This window comes from Corythoichthys intestinalis, chromosome 1, assembly GCF_030265065.1.
Source record: "Corythoichthys intestinalis isolate RoL2023-P3 chromosome 1, ASM3026506v1, whole genome shotgun sequence".
In the NCBI taxonomy this organism is placed as follows: domain Eukaryota; kingdom Metazoa; phylum Chordata; class Actinopteri; order Syngnathiformes; family Syngnathidae; genus Corythoichthys; species Corythoichthys intestinalis.
The window spans coordinates 12,445,952-12,469,810 of NC_080395.1; the positions used below are offsets into that span (position 1 = coordinate 12,445,952).

The 23,859-nt window shown below is 39.9% G+C and overlaps 2 protein-coding genes across 3 annotated transcripts in view; both read right to left on the reverse strand.

Annotated features, from left to right (window-relative positions):
• LOC130916764 (uncharacterized) overlaps window positions 1-23,859 on the reverse strand; it is a 39,208-nt gene that overhangs the window by 7,917 nt on the left and 7,432 nt on the right. Inside the window, exons 4-6 of the mRNA XM_057837759.1 lie at window positions 23,499-23,502; window positions 7,346-9,229; window positions 2,792-2,956 (exon numbers count right to left, since the gene is read on the reverse strand). Of these exons, the coding sequence (XP_057693742.1) occupies window positions 2,792-2,956; window positions 7,346-9,229; window positions 23,499-23,502 (2,053 nt within the window). The remainder of the gene's footprint in view (window positions 1-2,791; window positions 2,957-7,345; window positions 9,230-23,498; window positions 23,503-23,859) is intronic.
• LOC130918662 (piggyBac transposable element-derived protein 4-like) lies at window positions 1,764-21,680 on the reverse strand. 2 transcript variants are annotated; one of them, XM_057840577.1, is made up of 5 exons: window positions 21,515-21,680; window positions 15,480-15,598; window positions 14,110-14,233; window positions 7,346-9,229; window positions 1,764-2,956 (listed from the first exon to the last, which is right to left on the reverse strand). In XM_057840577.1, the coding sequence occupies exons 4-5, from the start codon at window positions 9,146-9,148 to the stop codon at window positions 2,591-2,593; spliced, it is 2,169 nt and encodes a 722-aa protein (XP_057696560.1). In that variant the 5' UTR covers window positions 9,149-9,229; window positions 14,110-14,233; window positions 15,480-15,598; window positions 21,515-21,680; the 3' UTR covers window positions 1,764-2,590. The 2 variants fall into 2 exon arrangements, with proteins under 2 accessions (XP_057696560.1, XP_057696551.1); XM_057840568.1 differs by lacking the exon at window positions 14,110-14,233 and having other exon boundaries at window positions 21,515-21,679.

Genomic DNA, 23,859 nt, shown 5'->3' on the forward strand with positions numbered 1-23,859 from the left:
GTTTTCGAAAGCCGTTTTCCGACCGGACTCACTCACGCAGCGACCCACTGTCTTGTCCGGTTCTCACGCCGCCGCCCGATAAGTGCCATTTTCGGCTTGGGATCGTCACGACGACCGCCTTCACCTACGGTTCTACTTCGGCCGCCGAGAATGCGCTTTGTTCGTGCCGTTTGCCTTTTAGCTTTGACTTTTAATACTGTGGGTGATGAGGAAAGACTGTTTACTGTGTCTAAAAATAATTATAGCGGACCGCCAGAAGCCAAATCAATTAAGACGCCACTTAAAGACATTCGACTCCAATCTCATTGATAAGCCGCTTGATTGTTTTTCAGCGAAAACGTGCCGAATATTGCCATCAATCGTCCTGCTTTGTCAGTGTTATATCAGTAAACCAGTGAGCATTGTTAGCATACTCATTGCAAAATGACTCCACACCATTGCAAAGGAGGTAATACTGAGTGTGAGCAGCAAAAATAAAAACTGTCCTTCTGTCCAAGGACACTCTTTTTTTTTTCTTTCCTTTATTCATTTTTGTTTTTTCGGTCAAATTTTTTGGCATTTTGTCCTCATTCACCCTAATCAATTTGAATTTGTTATTATTTACTGATTTTATTACATTTTATTTTTCAGTATCAAATGGTCAAAAATGTACCTTGAATGTATTTTTACAGTTTGAATGTGACTTTTTTTTTTAATTCAGGCAAATTGATGCACGTCAAGTCTTCTCTGTTACAAACAAAACAATGTTAATAAAGTTATACTTTATTATAAGTTGATCTATGTTACTTTTTTTTCTTTATTAGAAAAAAGGGACACAATATTAGGCAGATGCGTATTTATGATAGTAATTTTATAGACAAATAATACTATTTACAGTGACGGCAGATAGTTTGGGGGGGCGCGAAACATTTACGTCTTGCTTGGGGGGGCGTCGCAGAAAATAATTGAGAAGCACTGGGTTAAGCCAAAGCAATCGGAATGCTTTAACGTGTATTAGCTAGCGAGCAAAGCAAAACTAAACTAAGTTAGGTAAAAGTGCGAAGCTTCAACATAAAGCCAAATGACTTCTACGATGCTTTAGAATGGGACTCTTAAGTCAACTAAATTGTTACTTCGCTACTTGCCCGATGAGAATGTTTTGAAAGAGCTCGTTTGTCTAGAACAGTACAACCCGGATGGTAAACAAATTTTGCCTCACGTGAACCGGAAGTAGAAACGTGCTGAAACTTCAGTGTTGCAGTGTTTGGAAGTTCCATAGCTACTTTACATCACTGGAGTCCAAAAATATTCAACAGATATGGATCAACATATACAAACTCCAGTCATCACTGTCAATAACTCAATTTGAAGGCTCAGAATTTAAATAATCCCTAAATGTATACATTGACTTTATCCAATTTACTATACTGCTTCCGCTGCACTTCCATCGAAGAATTCGCTTCAATCTTAAGCATTTAAGCTTCTCAGGCTCATTTAATTCAGCGTTTTTCTCCGCTAACCATGAGACCCAAATACTCAAAAGAACAATTCAAGGTAGAACTACATCGAGGCCAAGAGAAGGAGCTGCCAGGAGAGGTCGCTGTTAAAAAGCAGGTTGACTTTGACATGACTTCGATAAATAAAATATATAATTGCTTATTTTGGAAAAAAAAAAAAAAAAAAGCTTTATTCATGTTTATTTTTAAATAATTATATACAATGAATTGATAATACAATGTTATTAAAAACTGAATTAACAAATTGAAAATACAGAAATACACATTAGCTATGTCCCCAAGTGACTGTTGAATATGAAATTAAATCATTAAATGTGCCATGAAAAAGCTTAAATTTCAATATTTATGCAATTTCAATTTGCTTTATTTAAATGTTCAATTATTCAAATTTTTATTTATATATTTCACTTTACATTTTAATTCATATTTCAATATTTATGTATTTATGTACGTTTTTATAATACCTCTAAACATACAATTGTTCTACAATAATTGTAAATGTTTTGAGTAGCGATAACTAAGTCATTTCTGAATATTTTTTTTTACTTCCAACCACTCAAAATGTTCACTGGCGTCAGAGCTATCCATACGCATATAGTTTTTATTTGTATTTTTTGCCCTCTATGGACAATAAAAGCAGTACTGTGCTATGACCAAAACAAACTATGCTGCATATAAGGTGAATTGGAAAATTTCATATCACACAATTAGAGCCTTGAAAAGGTCAATGAGTTATAACAAAAACAAAAAATGCCTATTTGCATGCCTATTTTTGGCAATGGCCATTTTTGTGTATAACACCCCTAAACACACAATTTTTAAAATAATTGTAAATGTTTTGAGACGTGATAACTAAGTCATTTATATTTTTTTACTTTCAACCACTGAAAATGTTCAGTGGCATCAGAGCTATCCATACACATATAACCTATAACATATAAGTGACAACAACTATGAAGAATTCATAACAGAATTTATATAAAGTAATAATCCACCACCAAATACTGAACAAGAACAAACACTTTTCAGAACAAGAACAACGAACACTTTTCAAAACAAGAACAACGAACACTTTTCAAAACTTTTTTTTTTTTTCAGCAGTTTTTGCAGATGCTCCTCATGTGTTTGCGGCAAATGGGGGTACCACAGTTTTCACATGCATTGGATGCAATGAGTTTGTTTGTGCAGAGGCCACATTGTTTTCGCCTAGGCGAAGGAGTGGCCTCTTCTTGCTCCACTGCAGCGGTCTGTGGCTTTCTCCGATGAACCTCTGGCATGATCAACGCATTGCCGACCTCCTCGAGGAACAGCCTTCTTCTGTAAAGTTTGTTGGCGTTCCAACCCGGGTTCACAGAGGTGTACAGCAAAAAGGCATTGAAGGCCGAAATGTCCAGCATGTGGTAGAAAAGGCGCATTGGCCACCGTTGTGCTCGCCGGCGAGTTGAGTATGTGCCACACGCCTGCAAACACACCCACACACAAAACATCAGATGGCATCAATGACAAGACTGACAGGGTTTCCCTTACAGAGCGGCACGCCACACTAAAATAAAAGCCGCCACGCCTTGCAAATAAGATTTAAAAAAAAAAAAAAAAAAAATATTCTTTTTTTTTTTTTTTTAATTAAAACCATTTCAAACTAGCAGCAGCCTAGTGTGAAAGGTTCAGCGGCAACCTATTCATTGTGTATTGCAATGTCCGTAATTATGCGAGGCCCCATTAGAAGATGAGCTGTGACGTGGAAGGAAGCGAGAAGGAGAATGGGCGAGCTAGCGAGAGATTGTAGTCGCACTTCGCGGCAGCCCGCTGTTGTTTTGTAATTGTTTGTCTTTATTATTGTTATCACAATAAAGTGGGTGAGCCAATACAGACTTCTCTCCTTCTTCCCCATATCTGTGGCATTATAGTAGTTTGGATCGGTCATTTCGGCAAAAGTGAGCGGTGGACGGCAGTCTTGGACAGAAGGCCAAGTTTGCATCAATTTGCGCCGAGAGCCTTGCTCGATTTTCAGAGCATCGCCGCGCTAACTTTGGCAACGAGGGACAGGCGTACTTAATCTGTGCTTTCCGGCTGTTTTGGTCGATGGAATCACGGCTGACGAAACCGTGATAAATGCGCTTTTTTTCAAGTTTTGCGTGCTCTGGGACACTCCAAAAATGACTGTCATGCCTCTTCTTGCTAGGTTAATGGTACATCGATGTGCGTTTGCGTGTAAATGTAGTTCACGAACAACAACAACAACAAAACTATCCACCTTCTCACCGTAACTAGTAAAACTCTTTACACGGTTATTAAAATTTCCCCCTACTCCTTGAAATGGGTCCGTTGACAGAAGGACCATTATTGTTGTGGTAATGTAGCACATATTAGGGCTAAATATATGGAAAAAGAAGGACTACGACGGGGGTTTGCAACCTGCGGCTAGAATAGCGTGTGGCTGTTTAGCGTGGGCCCCTGGAGCTTTTTCTAACATTTTTGAGAATAGAAAAAGATGGGTGATGGAAATATATATATTATGGCTGTCAAACGATTAAAAATTTTAATCGAGTTAATTAAAGCTTAAAAATTAATTAATCGTAATTAATCGTAATTAATCGCAATTCAAACCATCTATAAAATATGCCATATTTTTCTGTAAATTATATATATATTCTGTAAAATAAATTGTTGGAATGGAAAGATAAGACACAAGATGGATATATACATTCAACATACGGTACATAAGGACTGTAGTGGGCATTTCACTCTACTGTCATTTAAATCTGTCTATGCTAGACATGTCCAAAGTCCGGCCCGCGGGCCAAATGCGGCCCGTGGTCAAATTTCATCCGGCCCCCAGCCTCTGTCATGAAATCAATAATGTCTGGCCCGAACACAGACTTAATGAATCGGTCAGCAGTACTGCAAACAGCATATGAAGTAGCTCACACACAAAATGCTGCCCCTCATTTACCCACTAAAAGGCAGCAGCACTTTAACCCTTTATTGCCAAATGTATCACATTTGATACAACTAAAACGTCATGATTTTGAGACTACCGTAATTTTCGGACTATAAGCCGCTACTTTTTTCCTTCATTTTGATACCTGTGACTTATAGTCCAGTGCGGCTTATTTGTTGATTTTTTTAGGTAACATTTTATTTGACAGCGGTGTCATAAGACTGTCATAGGATAATCAAAATTATGACATGACACTATCATGGACATTACTGAATGGTTATGTCATTAAGTGTCATTTGGCAAATTATGACACTACCTCAAATTTTCGTCCCTCTTGGATCTTTTGCATCCATTCAAAAGTGAGATCATTTGCCGGATAGCACTTAATGACATCTGTTATAAGCATTCAGGAATGCTCAGGACAGAGACATGTCATATTTATTAATGTGTAATGACAGTCTTATGGCACCACTGTCAAATAAAGTGTTAGCAAATACCATAACCAGCAATTGATGAAACAACTGGAACAGTAACTGAAGAAATATTTAGCACAGAACATGATTTTTGATTGTTATTTATATCTGTAGCGCTGCAATGCATGCTCAGAGGCATGTTGGATGACAACAGTCAACAGCAGGTGGCAGCAGAGGTTGACTGTCTCTCCCAAGGGAGCAGTGATGGCCAAATGAAGCTTCTTGAAGCAATAAAGCTTTGCAGTAATTGGTTCAAAGTTTAATGATGGTTCATTTGGTCTTATGACAGTCAGTCGTATGAGCCGCTGTCAAATAAAGTTTTACCGGTTAATATCTTTTGGTGTAACTATCCCATGATACAGTGATGACAGCTGCGGCTTATAGTCCAGTGCGGCTTATCTATGAACAAATGCCGTTTCCGTGCCAAATTTGGTGGGCTGCGGCTTATAGTCAGGTGCGCCTTATGATGCGAAAATTAGGGTAATTTAGAATTTTGACATTTCTTTTTGAAAAAAAAAAGTGATGGGTGCAAGTCAACACATGCATCTGCAGGTTCCATGAGAGAAAAACACATGATTTAGGATGGATGCAAGTCAACACATGCATCTGCAGGTTCCATGAGGAAAAAAAACACATGATTTAGGATGGGTTATAGATATAGAGCGCTTATTACACATATTCATTTTGACTTTTGTTTTTACAAATTTCAAAAAAAAGTTTCATTAGGACCTTATTTTTCAAATTTAGGGATTCTCTGATAATTGCTTCATGTCGTAGGTATTTAGGGGCTAAGCAACATTACTCTGTGTGACCCATTACTTCCATTTTCTAAAATGGTGACAATCAACAAAAAAAGAAAGTTGACTGTGACGGCAGACGCTTCAAGGATAGGTGGAAATTAGACCATTTCATCACTAAAATACGCATAAACTGTGTCTGCCTCATTTGCAAAGAGACGTCGCTGTTTTTAAAGATTTCAATGTGAGACAATATTACCAAACAGGACACGCTGACATGTACGACAAGATTACAGGGACGATACGCAGCAAGAAATTGAAGCAACTTGGAGCTAGTTTAATGTCACAGCAGCAGTATTTCGCAAAAGCCCGAGAGTCGAAAGAGAAAAAAATAATTAAGCAAATGTGACACACTGAATGGCTTGCTAAAATTTGCTTAAATCTACTGTTCTACATCAAGGACGTCAGCCAAGGTCGGCCCCCCACATTTTTACCACACCAAATCTGGCCCCCTTTGCAAAAAGTTTGGACACCCCTGGTCTATGCTGTCCTCACTCCGAAGCGTCTACTTTTTCCAAAGCTAGACAGCTAGTGAACGACGCCTTAATAATTAGACTTCTTCCTTTTTCATCTGATTTATTAATAAAATGGCCTCAAACCATTGTCCTCTTTAGACCGTCATAAAACTACAAAATAAAAGTACACAAGCATTGCATTAGCAACAACGTTAGCTTAGCACGCTATACAGGTTCACTAAACATAAACAAAAAGCGTCTCATACAAAAAATATAACATTTCGCTTACTAACATAATATGTACATTCTTTACAACAACCATACTTATGGACAAATCTTGTCCAAGGATCATATAAGCACAACATCATCAGCCCGAGACGTCGTGCAGCCATAATGAAGAAAGAAAAGAAGAAAATAATAAACCATGTCGCAAAGCGACCACAAGAGTTCGCTGTTGGACAGCACAAAAAGCCTTGCTGTAAAACTTACCAAAAGGCAGAATACTTTCTGAGCAGGACATGTGCGTTAATTGCGTGAAATATTTTAACGTGATTAATTTAAAAAATTAATTACCGCGCGTTAATGCGATAATTTTGACAGCCCTAGTAGTCACGTGGTGTGGCAATCTCTATCGGATCCACTGCAGGGAAAATAAACATTCAATCATGAAGGCTAACTATGTATTTAAAGCCAACTTAGTCATTTGGATAGTAGGCTAATATCAATACATACAGCCGGTGTTGCTTTTATTATAATGCTTATTCAAGGCAAATTTTTTTGCGGCTTCAGTTATACTGTATCAGTTTGTCTTTTTTGGTCAAATATGGCTCTTTCAACATTTTGGGTTGCCGACCTCTGGGTCACTACGAGATGCAAGTCGTACTATTGCTACGAGAAAAAAAGTGTTATTACATAGGGTAACATAGCTGTAATCAGCTCGCATTTTACGTACAAGTACCGTAGCTGTGAGCTGCAACATTAGCATGAATGAAATATTTCAAATATATCTTTGTTATGGTTCTTCTTGGGGGGCAAAAACATGGGAAAAAATGTCACCATGGCACAACATAGTGAGGCTATCTTACTCCGATGCAGCCCACCACCACAGCTTCAAAAAATCCTAGGGAAAACCCTGAGACAGCTTTGATAAACACTTTGGGACAAAGACAAAACTTGTGCTTACCTGGTCCAGGTGGTCCACTGCTACCTTAGATTTATTGTAATCCAATATCATTTCGGGTTTTCTTTTGCCCTCGTCCTCCACTTTAGGCTCCTTGTGAACTGTGCTGAGCACCAGCACATTTTTCCCTTTTTTGGGGATGTATGAAACCAAAGCCATGTCTTTGGTGAAGCAGAAAATGCTCGAGAGGGGCTGCCTTCCTGTTGTTTGTGTCACTTGTGCAGGGAGCTCCGGCTTGTTCCTCTTTATAGTACCCACAAGTGAGTTTCTTTTTTTTTTTAGTTCTGCTGCAAGGTGTATTGATGTGAAAAAGTTGCCCACTGTTATTGTGTGCCCTTCCAGCGCGTCAGTGAGTCCCAGCACCACACGCATTCCTACATTGTGTTCACGCGTGTCCCGTGGAGGCTTGCCGGTGTAGACCTTTAGCTTCAATGCGTAGGAGGTTCGAGCGTCACAGAGTGCCCAAATTTTTATGCCATACTTTGCGGGCTTTGACGGCATATACTGTTTGAAGCTGCAGCGTCCTGTAAAGGCAATTAGCTGATCGTCCACGCACACGTCACGTCCCACGTTGAACATTTTCTGCAGCCGGAAATTCCAGCTGTTCCACAAATCTGATATCGGCGACAGTTTGTTCGCATGGTGCCGCTGTGGTCTAAGCAGCTTATCGTCGAAACGTAGCATTCGGTTGATCTCCATAAACCTCCGATGAGCCATTGCGTCGGAGAACATCGGACGCCCGGTCTTGGCGCCCCACAAGCTGCTCGTCGCTTCATGCCTGGACCGGTAAATTCCAGCCAGGATCAGGAGCCCGATATACGCCCGCAGCTCTTGGGGCGTGAGGGGAGACCAGTTCTTGATCGTTCTGAGCCCTTGGAGGTTGGTCATTTTGACTATTTTCGCGACGATCTTCTTATCCACAAACAATGCAAACGCTGTCTCCGGGCTCCTGATCCTGGCTACTGCATACGACGTGGGGCCAGGTGTGGGTATTTGTACAGGGACATATTGTCTAGCCACTTCGTTGGTTGGATGCCACATCACTTTTTTATTTTTCGAGCTCCATACCGTATGATCGCCACTGTCCGATGGATCCTGGTCCTGCCCGACCGCTTCCGCAGCATCATCCGGGGCTCCCTCCTCTTCTTCCCAATCGGAGTTGTCCTCCTCGATGTTGTCATCAGCATCAGGTTGACAATCGGGCGAATACTCCCCCGACGACTCAGAACCGCAATCGTCTTCGGTGTCGGTTGCCAAAATTGCTTGAAGGGCTTTGTCTTTGGTAAAAAACTTAGCCATTTCTGCACTCTCCAGTGTCCAACTCACTCTGGTGGTTGCAGTGCAGGCAAAAGGCTTCTCTCCAGTGTGAGTGCGCATGTGTGCCTTTAAGTTGCATTTGCAAGGAAATGTTTTATCACAAAGTGAGCAGGAAAAAGGTTTCCCAACCGCACCTTCTTTTGCGTCTCTTTTCAATCGTGACTTGTCTAAGGATTTTGAAGCATTTTGGTCAAAGTCATCCTCCTCCTCCCCATCAGTATTAAAGTCAGAAGAATGTGATGTTACGTCATCGCTGTCTGAAAACAGAGCTAAGAGGCCGTCCGGTTGCGATCTTCCCTCTCCTTTTGTTGTCACACGCTGAAATGAGCTGTCGCTCGAGGGTTTCGCTGCTCCGCTGTCATCGCTTGGACCTTTGTCTTCTTCACTCTTTACACCGACACCCATTGGAAACTTGGGGATTTCAGCTTCCTGTTTTTCTTCTTTAATGTCAGGGGTCTCTGGCTCCGCCTCCTGTTTGAGCCACAGCATGTCAGACTCCTCTTCCTGTTTAACGTGGAGAGGACCGTGCTTCTCAGGGTGTAAATCTTCTAAAGTGTTGTCTGCGGAACTCTGGGTGGAAAGAAAAAAATCACATGATTTGCTGACGATATAGAGTGAAATACAGGTAGTCCCCGGGTTACGACGTACACGACTGATGTGATTTCAACTTTGCGACGGTGGAATCTCCAGTAGGGCTGCAGCTATCGAATATTTTAGTAATCGAGTAATCGACTGAAAATTATATCGATTAATCGAGTAATCGGATAAAAAAAATACATTTTTAGGTGAAGAGCAATTATAAATATACATGAGAAAACAAGAATTTTCACCTAATCTTGAACCATTTTCAGTCAATCAATGTCTTTATTTTCGATGTATATTGTTGAAAACAGCCAACAATTGCATCTCAGATGTAACTAGAATTAAAAAAAAAAAAGACTAATTCACTGCTTTCACTCAAAAAACCTTTAGACCTTATTAAAAATATATATATATACAGTGTATATATATATATATATATATATATATATATATATATATATATATATATATATATTTATATACCTAAAAATGCCTTTACGCTTGATAACACACATCACTCAAAAGTTAGGATTTTTTCCCACGTGTTTCAATTGAATTTCTATTTGTGTCAAGCCATTTTTAAGTTCTAGTTAAGTTTTAAGTTAGTCTAAACTGTTAAGTCCTGATAGGATTATGAGTTTTTGCAGTGTTCAAAATAAATGTATGATACAGGCTGTATTGGAGCACATTAGGGACTGGTGCTACTTGGTGTTTTATCCAGCAATGACTACTGAGCTAAAATTGATAGTTAGCATTATTGAGTTTTTATTTTACATCCTCATCACCCCACAACGCTATGTTATGTTAAAGCCTGTATGTAAGACACATTAGCCACGCATCGAAAGTGGTCATAATTAATAGAAACCTAGCCCTCCGCAGGGCTAACGTTACGTGAGCTAGTCACAGTAACGTTAATCTTATTTATTAGCGCTTTAGCGCTCTTTATTAGCACTTAGCGCTCTACTGCTTTAAGATGGCGGCTGTTTACTAACGCTGCCCAGACGCGACCGAGTCTGTCAATGCGCATCTAGTTCAACATACATGTGATCTCTATGAGACTCATCAGACGCTACCTGCTACCAACGAAGCATCGTGCGGGCTAGTACTTAGCAACGTCGGCGTCGTTTGTAGCGGCTGTCAGCTGCAGTAAGTTTTTTTTTTTTTTTTTTGCTTCTTCCTCTACGCACGTGACATCAGCGCGTTGTCCCGCATTAAAAGTAGTCCGGGCAAAACGTGATGCTTAGAGCTGTCAAAATAAACGATTACTCAAGGTGAATAAAATTACCCGGATCAGTTTTTAAACTCGAGTTACTCGAGTTGCTCGAGTATTCGTTTCAGCTCTAGTCTCCAGTCTTTTTTTTTTTCTTTTTTTAAATTATGTTGACTTTTGTTTATTAATGGATGCTTTTAATTTTAGCGTAGGAAACTTAGGACAAGTAGTACTTCCACACGCGAGACTTGCAAGTCAGAGTGCATTTACACACGAAGAACGTATTTACTCAGTCTTAAGATGAGCGCACGCACACACACAATGAAGAGCCACTTGCTCCCACGAAGAAGCCGAGTGTAAAAAAGGAAGGACCCTGCGCGCACGTTTGTTACTTTCGAAGCATCCAGAGGCAACACCTTTTGTGCTGTTTGTTGTGTGTTTTCAATTGTTGTCGAATACTTGGGGTAAGCCTGTCGCAATATGCAATAATTCCATTTATCACACGGTAAATAAAAATGAAGGCGGGAATTTTTCCGCTATAATTTATCGCCTCACGTTCGTGCGCCTGCGTGCGGCAGACGTGCTGTTAAAAGTTCGGCTTCCTTGCTACTAACTACGCAAAATGCATCTTCGTTCCATAAAATAGCGCCGGAGCCAATCCGTTCCCATTATATCCTATTGTTCAATGCATACCGGCCGCGTCAGTGCTCCGGATTGACCGCGGACCATCTCCGGCATGCCGGAGCCTGCTGGATGGTTTAGGCTATTTTCTATTTTTGCCGGAGACGCATCCATCAAAATGGACGGAGCAGGGCCTTGAGTCAACAGCCCAGTTGCTTATTCACGTTTTAACCAGCGAACATGTACGAAGAACGCTCCATCATGGAAGTGGAAAGTCACAAAGTGATTTATGATTCAGCAGATCATCATTATAAGGACAACATTAAAAAGGAAGCTGTATGGTGTCCTATTATGTGTGTTTTTCTGGATATAATATCAAACACACACAGGCTTTGTGTCTCTCACTCTCACTGACGCGTCACATGAACAAAACAACATCACCGTTGCGTTCAGGGTGCCTCTTAAAACACACAATCAGAATATTACACATGGAACGCCATAGCTTCTGCTATGAGGGGGAAAGTTTTCATTTCCTTAAATGCTTAAGTTATTAAGTGCATTTTAATTTATTTTCTTGAAAAGGACATTTAATTTATTCTGTGTTTCTGTGCGGTATTAATATTGTTGTCTTTTACTTGAAGGGTATTACAACACCTGGGTAAATGCTAATATTCCATCATTTATCCATAAACGCATGCCTTTTGTATTCATATCATGCCACTTCGTGTAATTACACACATCGCAACACCAAGAAAATGATAGAAATTTTGATCGATTGTCAAGCTAAATCGACCGGTGCCCGAGATCCAGGAAATCTAGCATATTGTGTGCGTGACGTCACAACAAGGAAACAACCAGCTCAGTGCTTAGTACTGAATGGCGGCGATGATGGCGGACAATTTTGTTTCTAGTTGCAGCGATGAATCCGATGTAATGAACGTTCTTCTAATGGTGACGAGGAGAGTTATGAACCTTTGAGGGCTGTCAAAATTATCGCGTTAACAGGCGATAATTAATTTTTTAAATGCACATGCCCCGCTCAGACAGACTTAAAATGACAGTACAGTGAAATGCCCGCTTGTTAATTGTGTTTTGTGGAGTTTTGCTGCCCTCTGTTGGCGCTTGGGTGCGACTGATTTTATAGGCTTCAGCACCCATGAGCATTGTGTAAGTAATTATTGACATCAACAATGGCGGGCTACTAGTTTTTTTTTTGACTGAAAAATTTACAAATTTTATTAAAACGAAAACATTAAGAGGGCTTTTAATATAAAATTTCTATAACTTGTACTAACATTCATCTTTTAAGAACTACAAGTCTTTCTATCCATGGATCGCCTTAACAGAATGTTAATAAAGTTAATGCCATCTTGTTGATATATTGTTATAAGAAACAAATACAGTCCTTATGTACCGCATGTTGATTATATATATCCATCTTGTCTTCTTTCCATTCCAACAATGATTTTCAGAAAAATATGGCATATTTTATAGATGGTTTGAATTGCGATTAATTGCGATTAATTACGATTAATTAATTTTTAAGCTGTAATTAACTCGATTAAAAATTTTAATCGTTTGACAGCCCTAGAAGCTTTCTTTGGTGTTTTGGGTTATCAATTTGAGCCCAAACGAAAGCCAATGCAGCCTAATGAAAGGATAATTGAGGGGAGCAATCATACTGATGAAACACCGGCAACAGATCGTGTGGGAAACACTGAATGGTTTGTTTGCATTTCTTTTTGTGAAGCTGATACACTGTGACCGCAAAATAATGTATAGAATAATTATCATTTATTGGGCTCTCTGCCAACAGACACAAATATGAATGGGATTAGAGGATTTGTTCTATATATTTTAGGAGTGATAATTTATACATGTGTCCAGTCCAGGGGTCGCGTTAACCGAATATTTTCCGTCGTTGACCGATTTTTTAAAACGGTGACAGAAAAAACTGAAGTCCATCCGTCATTTTGACCGGTTGCAATTCACACCCCAGACCACAGGGTGGTGAGTGAGCATATTAATTAGCTATTGTCTCTCTTGATGCATGACGTCGTTGGCCTTACTCTGAAAAAAATTCAAGGCAACTGAGTGTCCGAAGTTTCTTCAAAAAGCCCCAAAACGACGATGGTGTTGCTAAAAGAGGTGAAAAAACAGGGACTGCACAAGCGGGCACGCAATTCAAGTCCATGCGCACCAGGAGGAAAATGTGAGACTACGCTCAGGCCACAGCAGGTGAACTGTTAATTTCATTGTTCCATATGCTACATATGGTAGGCTACCTACCTAATGGGGACCACTGTCAGCTGTTTTTGTCACTGCGGAGAAAAAGTTACATATTCATCTGCTTGATGTGTGATGGCACGGTGTGGATTCTCTGTTAAGCTTGTTCGGACAGAATATTCATTTAAAATGAATGAAAACTAAATACTATTGAATATGTTGAAGCGGTATGCAATGTTAAGAGTCTTGTTAGCTGTAGGCGCACTATCCTATTCTCCTCACTATCCACTCGCGTTGGCCTGCGCTTGTCAGTGACGTTCCTTATTCTCGCTATATGAATATACAACTTTAGCGTTTGTTAATAATACGCTCTGTGTGTAGTATCATCCATCGATTTTCCTTTTTAAATGAGCACTTTTAAGCGAACGCAAGAAGTAACAACGGGAACATTTTTAAACAGGCATTTCACGGGAGAGCATTTCGACTCTTCCGCCAATCATATAGCGAGAGCGAGTGGATAGTGAGGGGAAGAGGATAGTGAACCTACACCGGTGTAGGCGCTTGAACCTACACCGGTAACGCGCTCGGCCAAATGGACACACAAGTACGGAAGGTGAATTATGCCAAACAAAGGGTCACCACAATGTCATTATCATCATTTAAAAAATTTAAGTGACGGGTAAAAATAGATTATGACCGGATTTTTATGACCCTGTCAGTCAAAATGACAGACAACGAAAAAGTCTAGTGCAACCTCTGGTCCAGTCCTATATCCAATGCGTTATGTTTTTTATTATAAAAGAGTACTCACTCTGGCCAGTTCCCTCCTTTGCTTTGCCTGGGTGGTGGGGTGGTCTCATCAGAGCCAGTCATCGTCCTTTTTCTTGATATCTCGGGACATTTAGGTGGCTGCGCGTGTAAGGTGGGCACCGCATCTGCTTTCAGCAGCAATTTCTTAGCAAAACCTAATTTCATTTGTCCATAAATCGAATAGCTTTCAGGTGTAAAATGCGCACCACACAAAACCGTGCCGGAGGCCGGGTCTGCAAAATTAGCCCTCTTAGCACGGACGAACTTTACTCATTGTCTGCGTAGTCCAGCTCTTTTTCTCGCGTTCGGGAACTCATGGGTACTACATTGACACAAATGGCTATTTGTACACCACATAGCATGACAGGTTTGAACCATTTTAGCAATTTTTTGATGAAACACGAACGCAACTCTCTCGTCGATAAACAACGAAGGCACTTGGCTCGACCTTTTGTTTCTTTGTTGTGACGTCTCCGCCCCATTCGGCTGTTTCCGGAATATTTTCGGAAATGTTCGTAATTTTCGATCTATTTTCGGTAATTGCTCATGAATGTGATTAATTTTTTTCTTAACTTTATTAATAATTGTTACCTTGCCACATAACGGTTCTATTGATATCTCACAGCCCCTTAGTATTATAATACCCTTTAAAAGAGCCATGGTCTATTGTTTTTAGTTGTGATTTCTTAAAAAGTATTTTTGAATTTTAGAGTAAACATCGCATTTAAATGGGTGTACTTGACCTATTAATATATACTGTATTCTCACTGTGTTATTGTAAATTGGTTTTAAAAAAAATAAAAAAAATTGGGGGGAGGTGCAATAATATTGCATATCGCAGTAATTTATGAGATAAATTATCGCACACTAAAATTTGTTATCGCGACAGGCCTAACTTGGGGCGAGTTGATGTGATTATTTTTGATGATGTGCGGACGCTAACTGATCCATGCTAATCATTTGTATTCATAGTTATTGCTGTATCAGTAGGGAGTTATCGACAAAAATTTTAATTGCTGTTATTGATAATGAAACAAATTTCATTTTTACTTTAGTTTCATTTTGCAAGTGTTGATGTCATGAGCAGCTGAATAAAGTCAGGAAACCACAAGGACTTCTCTCCAACATCTTGACAAGGACAGTACAACTCTGAAAACGAGAGTGCCACTACCATCCACAGAGCGGATGTGCAAATACACTTTATTCTAGTACGGCGAAAAGTATGTTCGCCGAGGTTACATGCGCCAACCCCTGCTTCGCTCTGCGCCCCGGCGCGCCCCTCTATTTGAGAAGTACTTCCCTACAGTAACAATCACATCAAACCAAGTCTCATATGCATGAAAAATACAATAAATAATGTCATGATCTTACCTTCATTTTTTTTTTCACTTGTTCGTCGTGACCTGGATTTCTTCTCATTTTCCACGTTCGACTCTTTGACTTGATGTTGAGGATTGCGTTGGCCTCCAGTCAGTAGTAATTTGTCGCATCTTAAAGACAAGTCGAAAAGCGTCTCATACAATTAAATGTAATCACACTCATTTTTATGGGGCCCCGTTTGTAAAGCAGCTCATGCTGAAAATTACGAAAACATTTTCTCACATTTAGCGCCACACAGTGTTTAAAATGGTGCGAAATTTTTAGAGTCACCTTTTTTTGCACATTTACGATGTTATTTAGCAAATTAAATATTCATTTTTAAATAAGAGGTTTTGGACCTTATTGTTTAAATCTAGAGCGAAATTTAAATTAGGGTTGTTCCGATATTGCCATCTAGTGTATTTGTTGAGCTTTCAGTAAATGATACTGTAGCCATTTAACTGTTCTGCCCAAATGCATGATGGGAAGTACAACCATGACTGTGCGTAGTTGTACCAATTGATATATCTTCTCTGCGTTGGGAAATAACATATGGTGTTAAGAAAAAGATCAATTACGACCTTCCTTCCCCACATTGCTTCCCACGATATTTCTAATCTTAGGGAGAGGGATTGTAAGGCTTTAGCCAATTAAAAAAAGGCTCCAAAGGCTGCCATAAATTCACTCTACTCATTTTACGCTGCCTTTTAGCTCTATATATAGGTAAAACGGCGCCATTATAGATTGAACGCGACAATGCGTGAGTGGGTCGTGCAACGCATGCGTTAATTGCGTTAAATATTTTAACGTGATAAATTTTTTAAAAATGTAATTACCGCCGTTAACGGAATAAATTTGATAACCCTACCTGAAGTCTAAACTAAAGACTCTGGATGAGTGTAACATGTTATGTCTGTAACATTAAATACAATTAGAAAACGATTTAGTTAAAATATATATATATATATGTCCGATATTTTTTTGGCCGATTGCAATACTTTGAAAATGACGTGATCGGGATGCCGATCGATCGGGACATCTCAAATTTAAATCTTAAATTTATATCCTAAATGTTAAATCAGGAAACTGTTAGAATTTAGCTTAAAATGCGTACGACAGGAGAAGAAAAAGTCTTAAATAGGATTATTATGTGAATTAGAATCATATTTTGAGACGATTCGGTTTTTTCGGCGATTTAGCAAAGCGCAGATGACGAGAAATTAGTCTTTTAATCTGCCGGTTAGCCACGCCTTCCATAATAGGGCCCCAACAGGTGGATGACGTCAGCGGAGTTTCATCCGGATTTCATCTGATTTAGTATGCAGCCCATTGAGGGGAAATTATTCACAATGAGGAAAACGCGACCAAGAGAGCCGCAAAATGTCATTGTTTCAGTCTCTTTACTCCAATATTTTTACAGGATATTCTTTTTATCCAAGTATTTTTCCCCAATAGCTAAATAAATGGCATGGTCATGACAAATAACAGTCTTGTGCTAAATCGAATATGAAATAATAAAAATGCATTTATTCAAGAAGACATGGCAAAATTACTCCATAATGGTCAAAACTGTCGACTTCACCTTTACTGTCGCTCCTCCCGAACGATATTTTATGCCACCTAATTATTTTATGCCACCTAAATTGAGCTTATGTTCCCTTCCCCGGCTTCGGAGAATGTAGAGAAACCAAGAAGTGTGACAGCTAACCGACATGCTAACCCTAACCGAGTGATTTTTCAAAGTCTTCGAAGCGGAAAATCACAAATAACTAGCCCGGATCATTTCACATGACGACCGGGTTGTCGATTGTCTTCGCCGATCGGCAAACCGCCCGGCAGAGAGCAATTTACAGCTCGTTCCTCTGCTACTAAGGACAGGAGAGCTCACCGGGGAAGCAGCTGGACAATGACCGCTGAACAAACTGGCCGACAACGGAGGAGCGTGTAGCTTGTCCTTTATTGATAGAAATTTTGTAGTGTTTACTTTGTAATCGCCGTATTCGCGGCTATTTTTAACACAAAGTTGCAATTTCTGATCGGTCGGAAAATTTGACAGAACACCGGGCACATGAAGAGGGGAATAAGCAGAGTATAGTGCTCTCCCAGCGGGGGGATGTGCGACAAGCCGCCGGTCGTCGGCCGAGGGGACAAGGAGCACTTCAGCCACAAAATGCAAGCCACCTACATATTAAAATGATCCCAGTATTTGACATAATACAAAACACAATGTTTACTCACATCCTCATAAGTCCCACAGTCCCACAGTAGTAGGCCTTGTTTTGGCCAACATCTACTGGTGGATGGGAACCTTTTGAAACCCCAAAAAGGCGGACACGCCTCTCCTTCGTACAGCAAGATTTCTCTGCAGCTGTTTGGCTGGCGTGATGCAAAAAATAAACGTATTAATCTGCAAAATCAGCTGAATCCTTAATTCTTCTCATACAACAGTACGGCTGTATAGTGAAGAGGACTCCTTCCTCCGTACACGTCACAGCACCCTCTTTCTCAACTCGAGACTGTTGCCGGAAGTCACTCATTTTCATCGTGCAGGATTAAAAAAACTAAATAAGTATAGTGATTGCTTCCACACACATCCAAGCGGTCCATTTAATTCAGGAGCATAAAATACCGCGTGTATTATGAAATAAACATGCTTTTTCATGTCACAGGCACTTTAATATGCAAATTCACATGAGTGGAGACCGGAAATAACAAAATAAAAGCTGGAGCAGCTCAAACTGTCTATTTACGTTGACTGAAAATGAATAAAACCTACTCAACGGTGGCAGTCAAGTCTTGGACATGAACCATTGTGATAATAACAATATATAGGTAAAATACACATTGAGGAGAAACTATTTAAAGAGTACTTTGTGTGCGCCAGCTTTTATTTTGTTACTTCCGGTCTCCAGTCATGTGAATTTGCATAGTAAGCTAAACATTTAGTTCCAACCCTTTTCCAGATTAACATTTAGGATATACGATACACATTTAGGATTTAAATTAAATATTTAGTTCTGGATTTAAACATTCAGGTCCAATACTTCTTATTTAAAAATAAATAAAGTGCATGTGACACGAAAAAGCATGTTTATTTCATAATACACGCGGTATTTTATGCTCCTGAATGATATGGACCGCTTGGATGTGTGTGGAAGCGATCGCTATATTTATTTAGTTTTTTGAATCCCGCGCCATGAAAATGAGTGACTTCCGGCTTCGGTCTTGCATTTAGGAGGAGGGCGCTGTGACGTGTACGGTAGAAGACGTCCTCTTCACTATACAGCGTACTGTTGTGTATGAGGACGAAGGATTCAGCTGATTTTGCGGATTAATACGTTTATTTTTCGCATCACGCCAGCCAAACGGCTGCAGAAAAATCACTCTGTATGAGGGAGAGGCGTATGCGCCTTTTGGGAGTTTCAAAAGGTTCCCATTCACCGTGGATATTTACTGTGGGACCATTGGACTTACGAGGAAGTGAGTAAACATCTTGTTTTGTATTATGTCAAATATTAATACAGCGATTACAAAGTAAACACTACAAACCTTCTTTAAATAAAGGACTACTTACGTTTGATCATTGATAGGCATGTAAAAAGCTTTCCTCATGCACATTAGCACGTTAACTGCACAACAACTGCAGCCTCCCTCCTCCGGGGAACGAACTGTAAATTGTTCTCCGCCGGGCGGTTTGCTGATCCGCAAAGACAATCGACAACTCAGTCATCATGTCAAATAATCCAGGCGAGTTATGTGAGATTTTACGCTTCGAAGACTTTGAAACATCACTCGGTTCGGGTTAGCATGTCGGCTAGCTGTCACGCCTTTTGGTTTGTTTACATTCTCCGAAGCCGGGGAAGGGAAATGACATACAGTATGTCCGATTTAGGTGTCATAAAATATCGTTCGGGAGGTACAACAGTAAAGGTGAAGTCGACAGTTTTGACCATTATGGAGTAATTTTGCCATGTTGTCCTGAATAAGTGCATTTTTATTATTTCATACTCCATTTAGCACAAGACTTATTCGTCATGACCATGCCGTTTATTTAGCACTTGGGGGAAATACTTGGACAAAAAGAATATCCTGTAAAAATATTGAAGTAAAGAGACAGAAACAATGACATTTTGCTGACCTCTTCGTCGCATTTTCCTCGTTGTGAATAGTACCCCGTCGACGGGCTGACTGGTCCTTCTCAAGCCATTTATTTAGCTATTGGGGAACAATACATGGATAAAAAGAATATCCTGTAAAAATATTGGAGTAGAGAGACTGAAACAATTACATTTTGCGGCTTTCTCCGTCACGTTTTACTCGTTCTGAATAATTCCCCCTCAACGAGCTGACTGGTCCTTCTCAAGCCATTTATTTAGCTATTGGGGAAAAATACTTGGATAAAAAGAATATTCTGTAAAAACATTGGAGTAGAGAGACTGAAACAATGACATTTTGAGGCTCTCTTCGTCGCGTTCTGAATAATTGCCCCTCAATGGGCTGTATAGACCCTACCCACGTGACGTCACAACTCCGCTCTCCTGACTGGTGCCGCCCACTTGTCCGTCAACACATCGTGTTGACCTGTTACGGCTACGTACATTCCTCCTATTTACGGCGTGTTTTTCTGCTCGTTAACATTAATAATCAAAATGGTGAAGGCGTGTGTGGCGGTCGGTTGCAATAACAGAGAAGATAGACGGAGAGACTTGAAGTTCTACCGGATTCCGAGAGACACGGAGAGGAGAGAGCGAGATGGGCTGCTGCAATTCGACGAGAAAACTGGGCTCCAAACGATTACCACAGATTATGTAGTAGTCATTTTATATCTGGTAAGACGCATTTAATATATATTTAGAGGGTTTTGGGCTGACAACCACAATTAAGATCATTGCTAGGCTAATCGCCGATAACATACACGTATGTATGTAGTAAGAGTGCTATCGCTAAACCATATAAACATTAAAAGCCCTAGCTCCATTGACAAATGACATGAAATACATTAGACTTGACAGTGGATGTTAGCAAGAACAAAAGATTTTGAATTGAAAATTTCGTAACTCACCTTTCCAAGCACAAGATAGATTCCTGCCGAATTTTCGTGGACGAGTACCTGTTTAATCCAACCAGCAACGAAGTATTTATAAGCATCCAAGCTCTTGAAGTTTTTCAAATTTTCGTGAGAATAGGCTGATTTTGTGTGGACAAGATAATTGTAAATATCAGCGTAGCAGATGTCAGGCAGACAGGGCGAAGACAGTGGGTCGAAAAACATCGATTTGGGCATCAAATATGGATCTGACGACTGTATAGAACGAAGCTTTTCCACATAACGCCTTTTATGCAACACATCCAGTGAGTTTACGGCATCAGAAAGCACCGGGTCTTCCATGAAATGCATTTTAAATTCCTCGATCAATTGAAACCAATGCTAATACAGAGACAAAATGACGGACAAGTGGGCGGAACCATACAGCGAGCACGTGGTTTTGTGACGTCGGTGGGTAGGGTCTATATCCACCTGTTGGGGACGCTTGAGCCCTATAATGGTAGGCGTGGCTAACTGGCAGATTAAAAGACTACTTTCTCGTCATCTGCGCTTTGCTAAATTGTTGTATATAGTTGAATCGTCTCAAAATATGATTCTAATTCACATAATAATGCTATTTAAGAGTTTTTTTCTTCCTGTCGTATGCTCTAAGTTGCTTCATAATGTTGTAAGTGTGCAACAACAATAAAAAAGTGACTAAAAATTTCACACAATTTAAACACTGTGGGGCGCTTAATGTGAGAAAATTTTGTCATTTTTAGCATGTGCTGCTTTACAAACGGCGCCCAACACATATTAGCCGATCGACTTTTCCTAAAACTTTACAAATCGGAAGTGGCGTGAAGCCAAAGCAATCGGAATGCGTTCGCGTGTCTTAGCTAGCGAGCTAAGCTAAACTAAGTTAAGTAAACCTGCGAAGCTTCAACATAAAGCCAAACAACTTCCACTATGCTTTAAAATGGGACTTTTTAGTCCTCTAAATTCTTACTTAGGTACTTACCCAAAGAAAACGCTCTGAAGGAGCTCGTTTGGTTAGAAGAAGGGAAAACGAAAGAACAAGAACAGCAACTCCCGGGTGCGTAAACAGAGGATGCATCACGTGAACCGGAAGTAGAACCGTTCCAGTGCTGAAACTTCAGCGTAATATGATCAAGCGTTTGGAAGTTCCATCACGACTTCACATCACTGGAGTCAATAAATATTCAATAAATATGATCAACATATACGAATTCTAATCATCACTATCAATACCTCAATTTGAAGGCTCGGAATTCAAACATTTCGTAAATGTATACACTGACTTTATCCAATTTACTGTACTGCTTCCGCAGCACTTCTTCCATCAAGGAAAATTACAATGAACTCGCTTCATTTTAAAACATTCAAGCTTCTCAGACTCATTTAATTTAGCTTTTTTTCCGCTAACCATTCCTAAACTACGAAAGAAGACGAGTGTACTGCATCAAGGCGAAGAAAAGAAACGGCCAGGAGAGGTCGCTGTTGGCAAGACGCCTAGACTCAAAGCAGGTTGTTCCACATGACTTTGATAAATAAAATAGTACAAAGGCATAGGTTTGGTCTTAATATAACAATATAACCTGCATGTATTGTGCACTCTTTGCTGGGGACATTAATAAGACCAAACATATTGGTGAATGGGGCTCAGGGGGCTACATTTCTCACCATTATGAACCTAATTCATTGATAGGGTAAATGATTATTGAAAAATAAATCTGTATAGACCTATACTAACTTTCACACTGCAAATTCATAACGCCCTAATCTGATAATTTTTGGTAAACCTCGTCAAATGATTTTCTCCATCTTTGACTGTTAAAGGCTAGTTAACAGATTAAAGTGTCGGATTCTTTGACTTACTTTAAGTAAATATGACTATTTGTTCGTATTGAGCCCATACTTCTAAAAGTTGGTCATTTTTCACCAAATAAATTTCTTTCAAAAATGTTTAAAACGATATTCTTGAATTAAGAACATTTCTGACAAACAAGTTTTTTTCTTTTAGATTAAATAATTGCTTATACATTAAAAAAAATCATAATTCATGTTTATTTTTTTAATTCTATGCTATAAATCAATTGATAAACTGATCATGTTTTTAAAAACGAAACGACCTGAAAATACAGACATTCACATTGGCTATGTCCTCAAATGACGCTCTTGTCGGGGGGAGAATTGACGGCCACGTAGTCCATTGGAAAACAACAAACGTGTCTTAGCCTTGACGGTACCGAGATAGCAGAGAACAGTGAGGACAATGAGGACAACAAAGCCGGGTTGGCGCGAAAGGAAATAGAATGGGAACAAACCCGGTTGTCAGATGTACTAGAGCCCAATACCAACATTCGAAGATGGCGTCGCATTCCATTGGCACGGTAACTCCCGTCACCCCGGCAACAGTAACACACGAACTCTCCCGCTCAATTCAAAACTGGCGACACCCCTGGACACTGCTCCGATAGCCCTTCTGATCAGCCTCCCCACCACACAGCGCTTTCAAACAGACTGAACATATCCGTCAGAAGTCGTCACTCCTTGGGAATGTCTTTAACCCGAAATCTAGACCTATATGTTACCAGGGCCATCCAGAGACCGATGGAGGAGCATGTGCTCATAGATTAAAAGGGGCACAAGAACAATGATTTAATACACCTTACAACAACATAACTTCCAGTTTAATCAGCTTTGCGGTATAATAGGGAGGGGGAAGTAGTGAATAGAAATCAACACAGGCATCAACACTTTCTGGCTGCGACTCAGTCAGTCTTTGCCTCTTTTCTTCCTTCAACCTCTACATCAAAACTTCCTTAACCTGTTGTTCATCTACGAACAAACATGAACAAACTTGTTCATCTGAGAAATTATCACATGAAGATTCATACAAAGACCGGACTCACAGAAAATGAAATAAAGGGGTGGATTGAAATATTAAATTTAGAACAAAACGAGAACTTAAACATGAGTACCTTTCTAGATCAAGTTGTGAAGAAAACGGACAAATACGCCTATAGAGAGTAGAGACACACAGATCGAAACGGCCATGGGCCGGGGGGTGGGAGGTAAGTAAATATTAAAGTAGAAAACTAAAAGAGAAAATTACGTATTACTATTTTTTAAAAATCTCCACAGTAAACCTGGTGTAAGAATTTTCACTATTTGCTCGAACAAGGTTTAATAGGGAAAAAACGTGTTTCAACCACCAGATGTTCTCGAACTCCTCACCACACACCCAGGTCAAAGAGGAACAGTGTGATGGGGGGAGGGTTATCCGGCGGCTTAGCGGCACACAGACGGCTTTTTTTCTTTTAAAGTTTTTTTCGGTGTTCA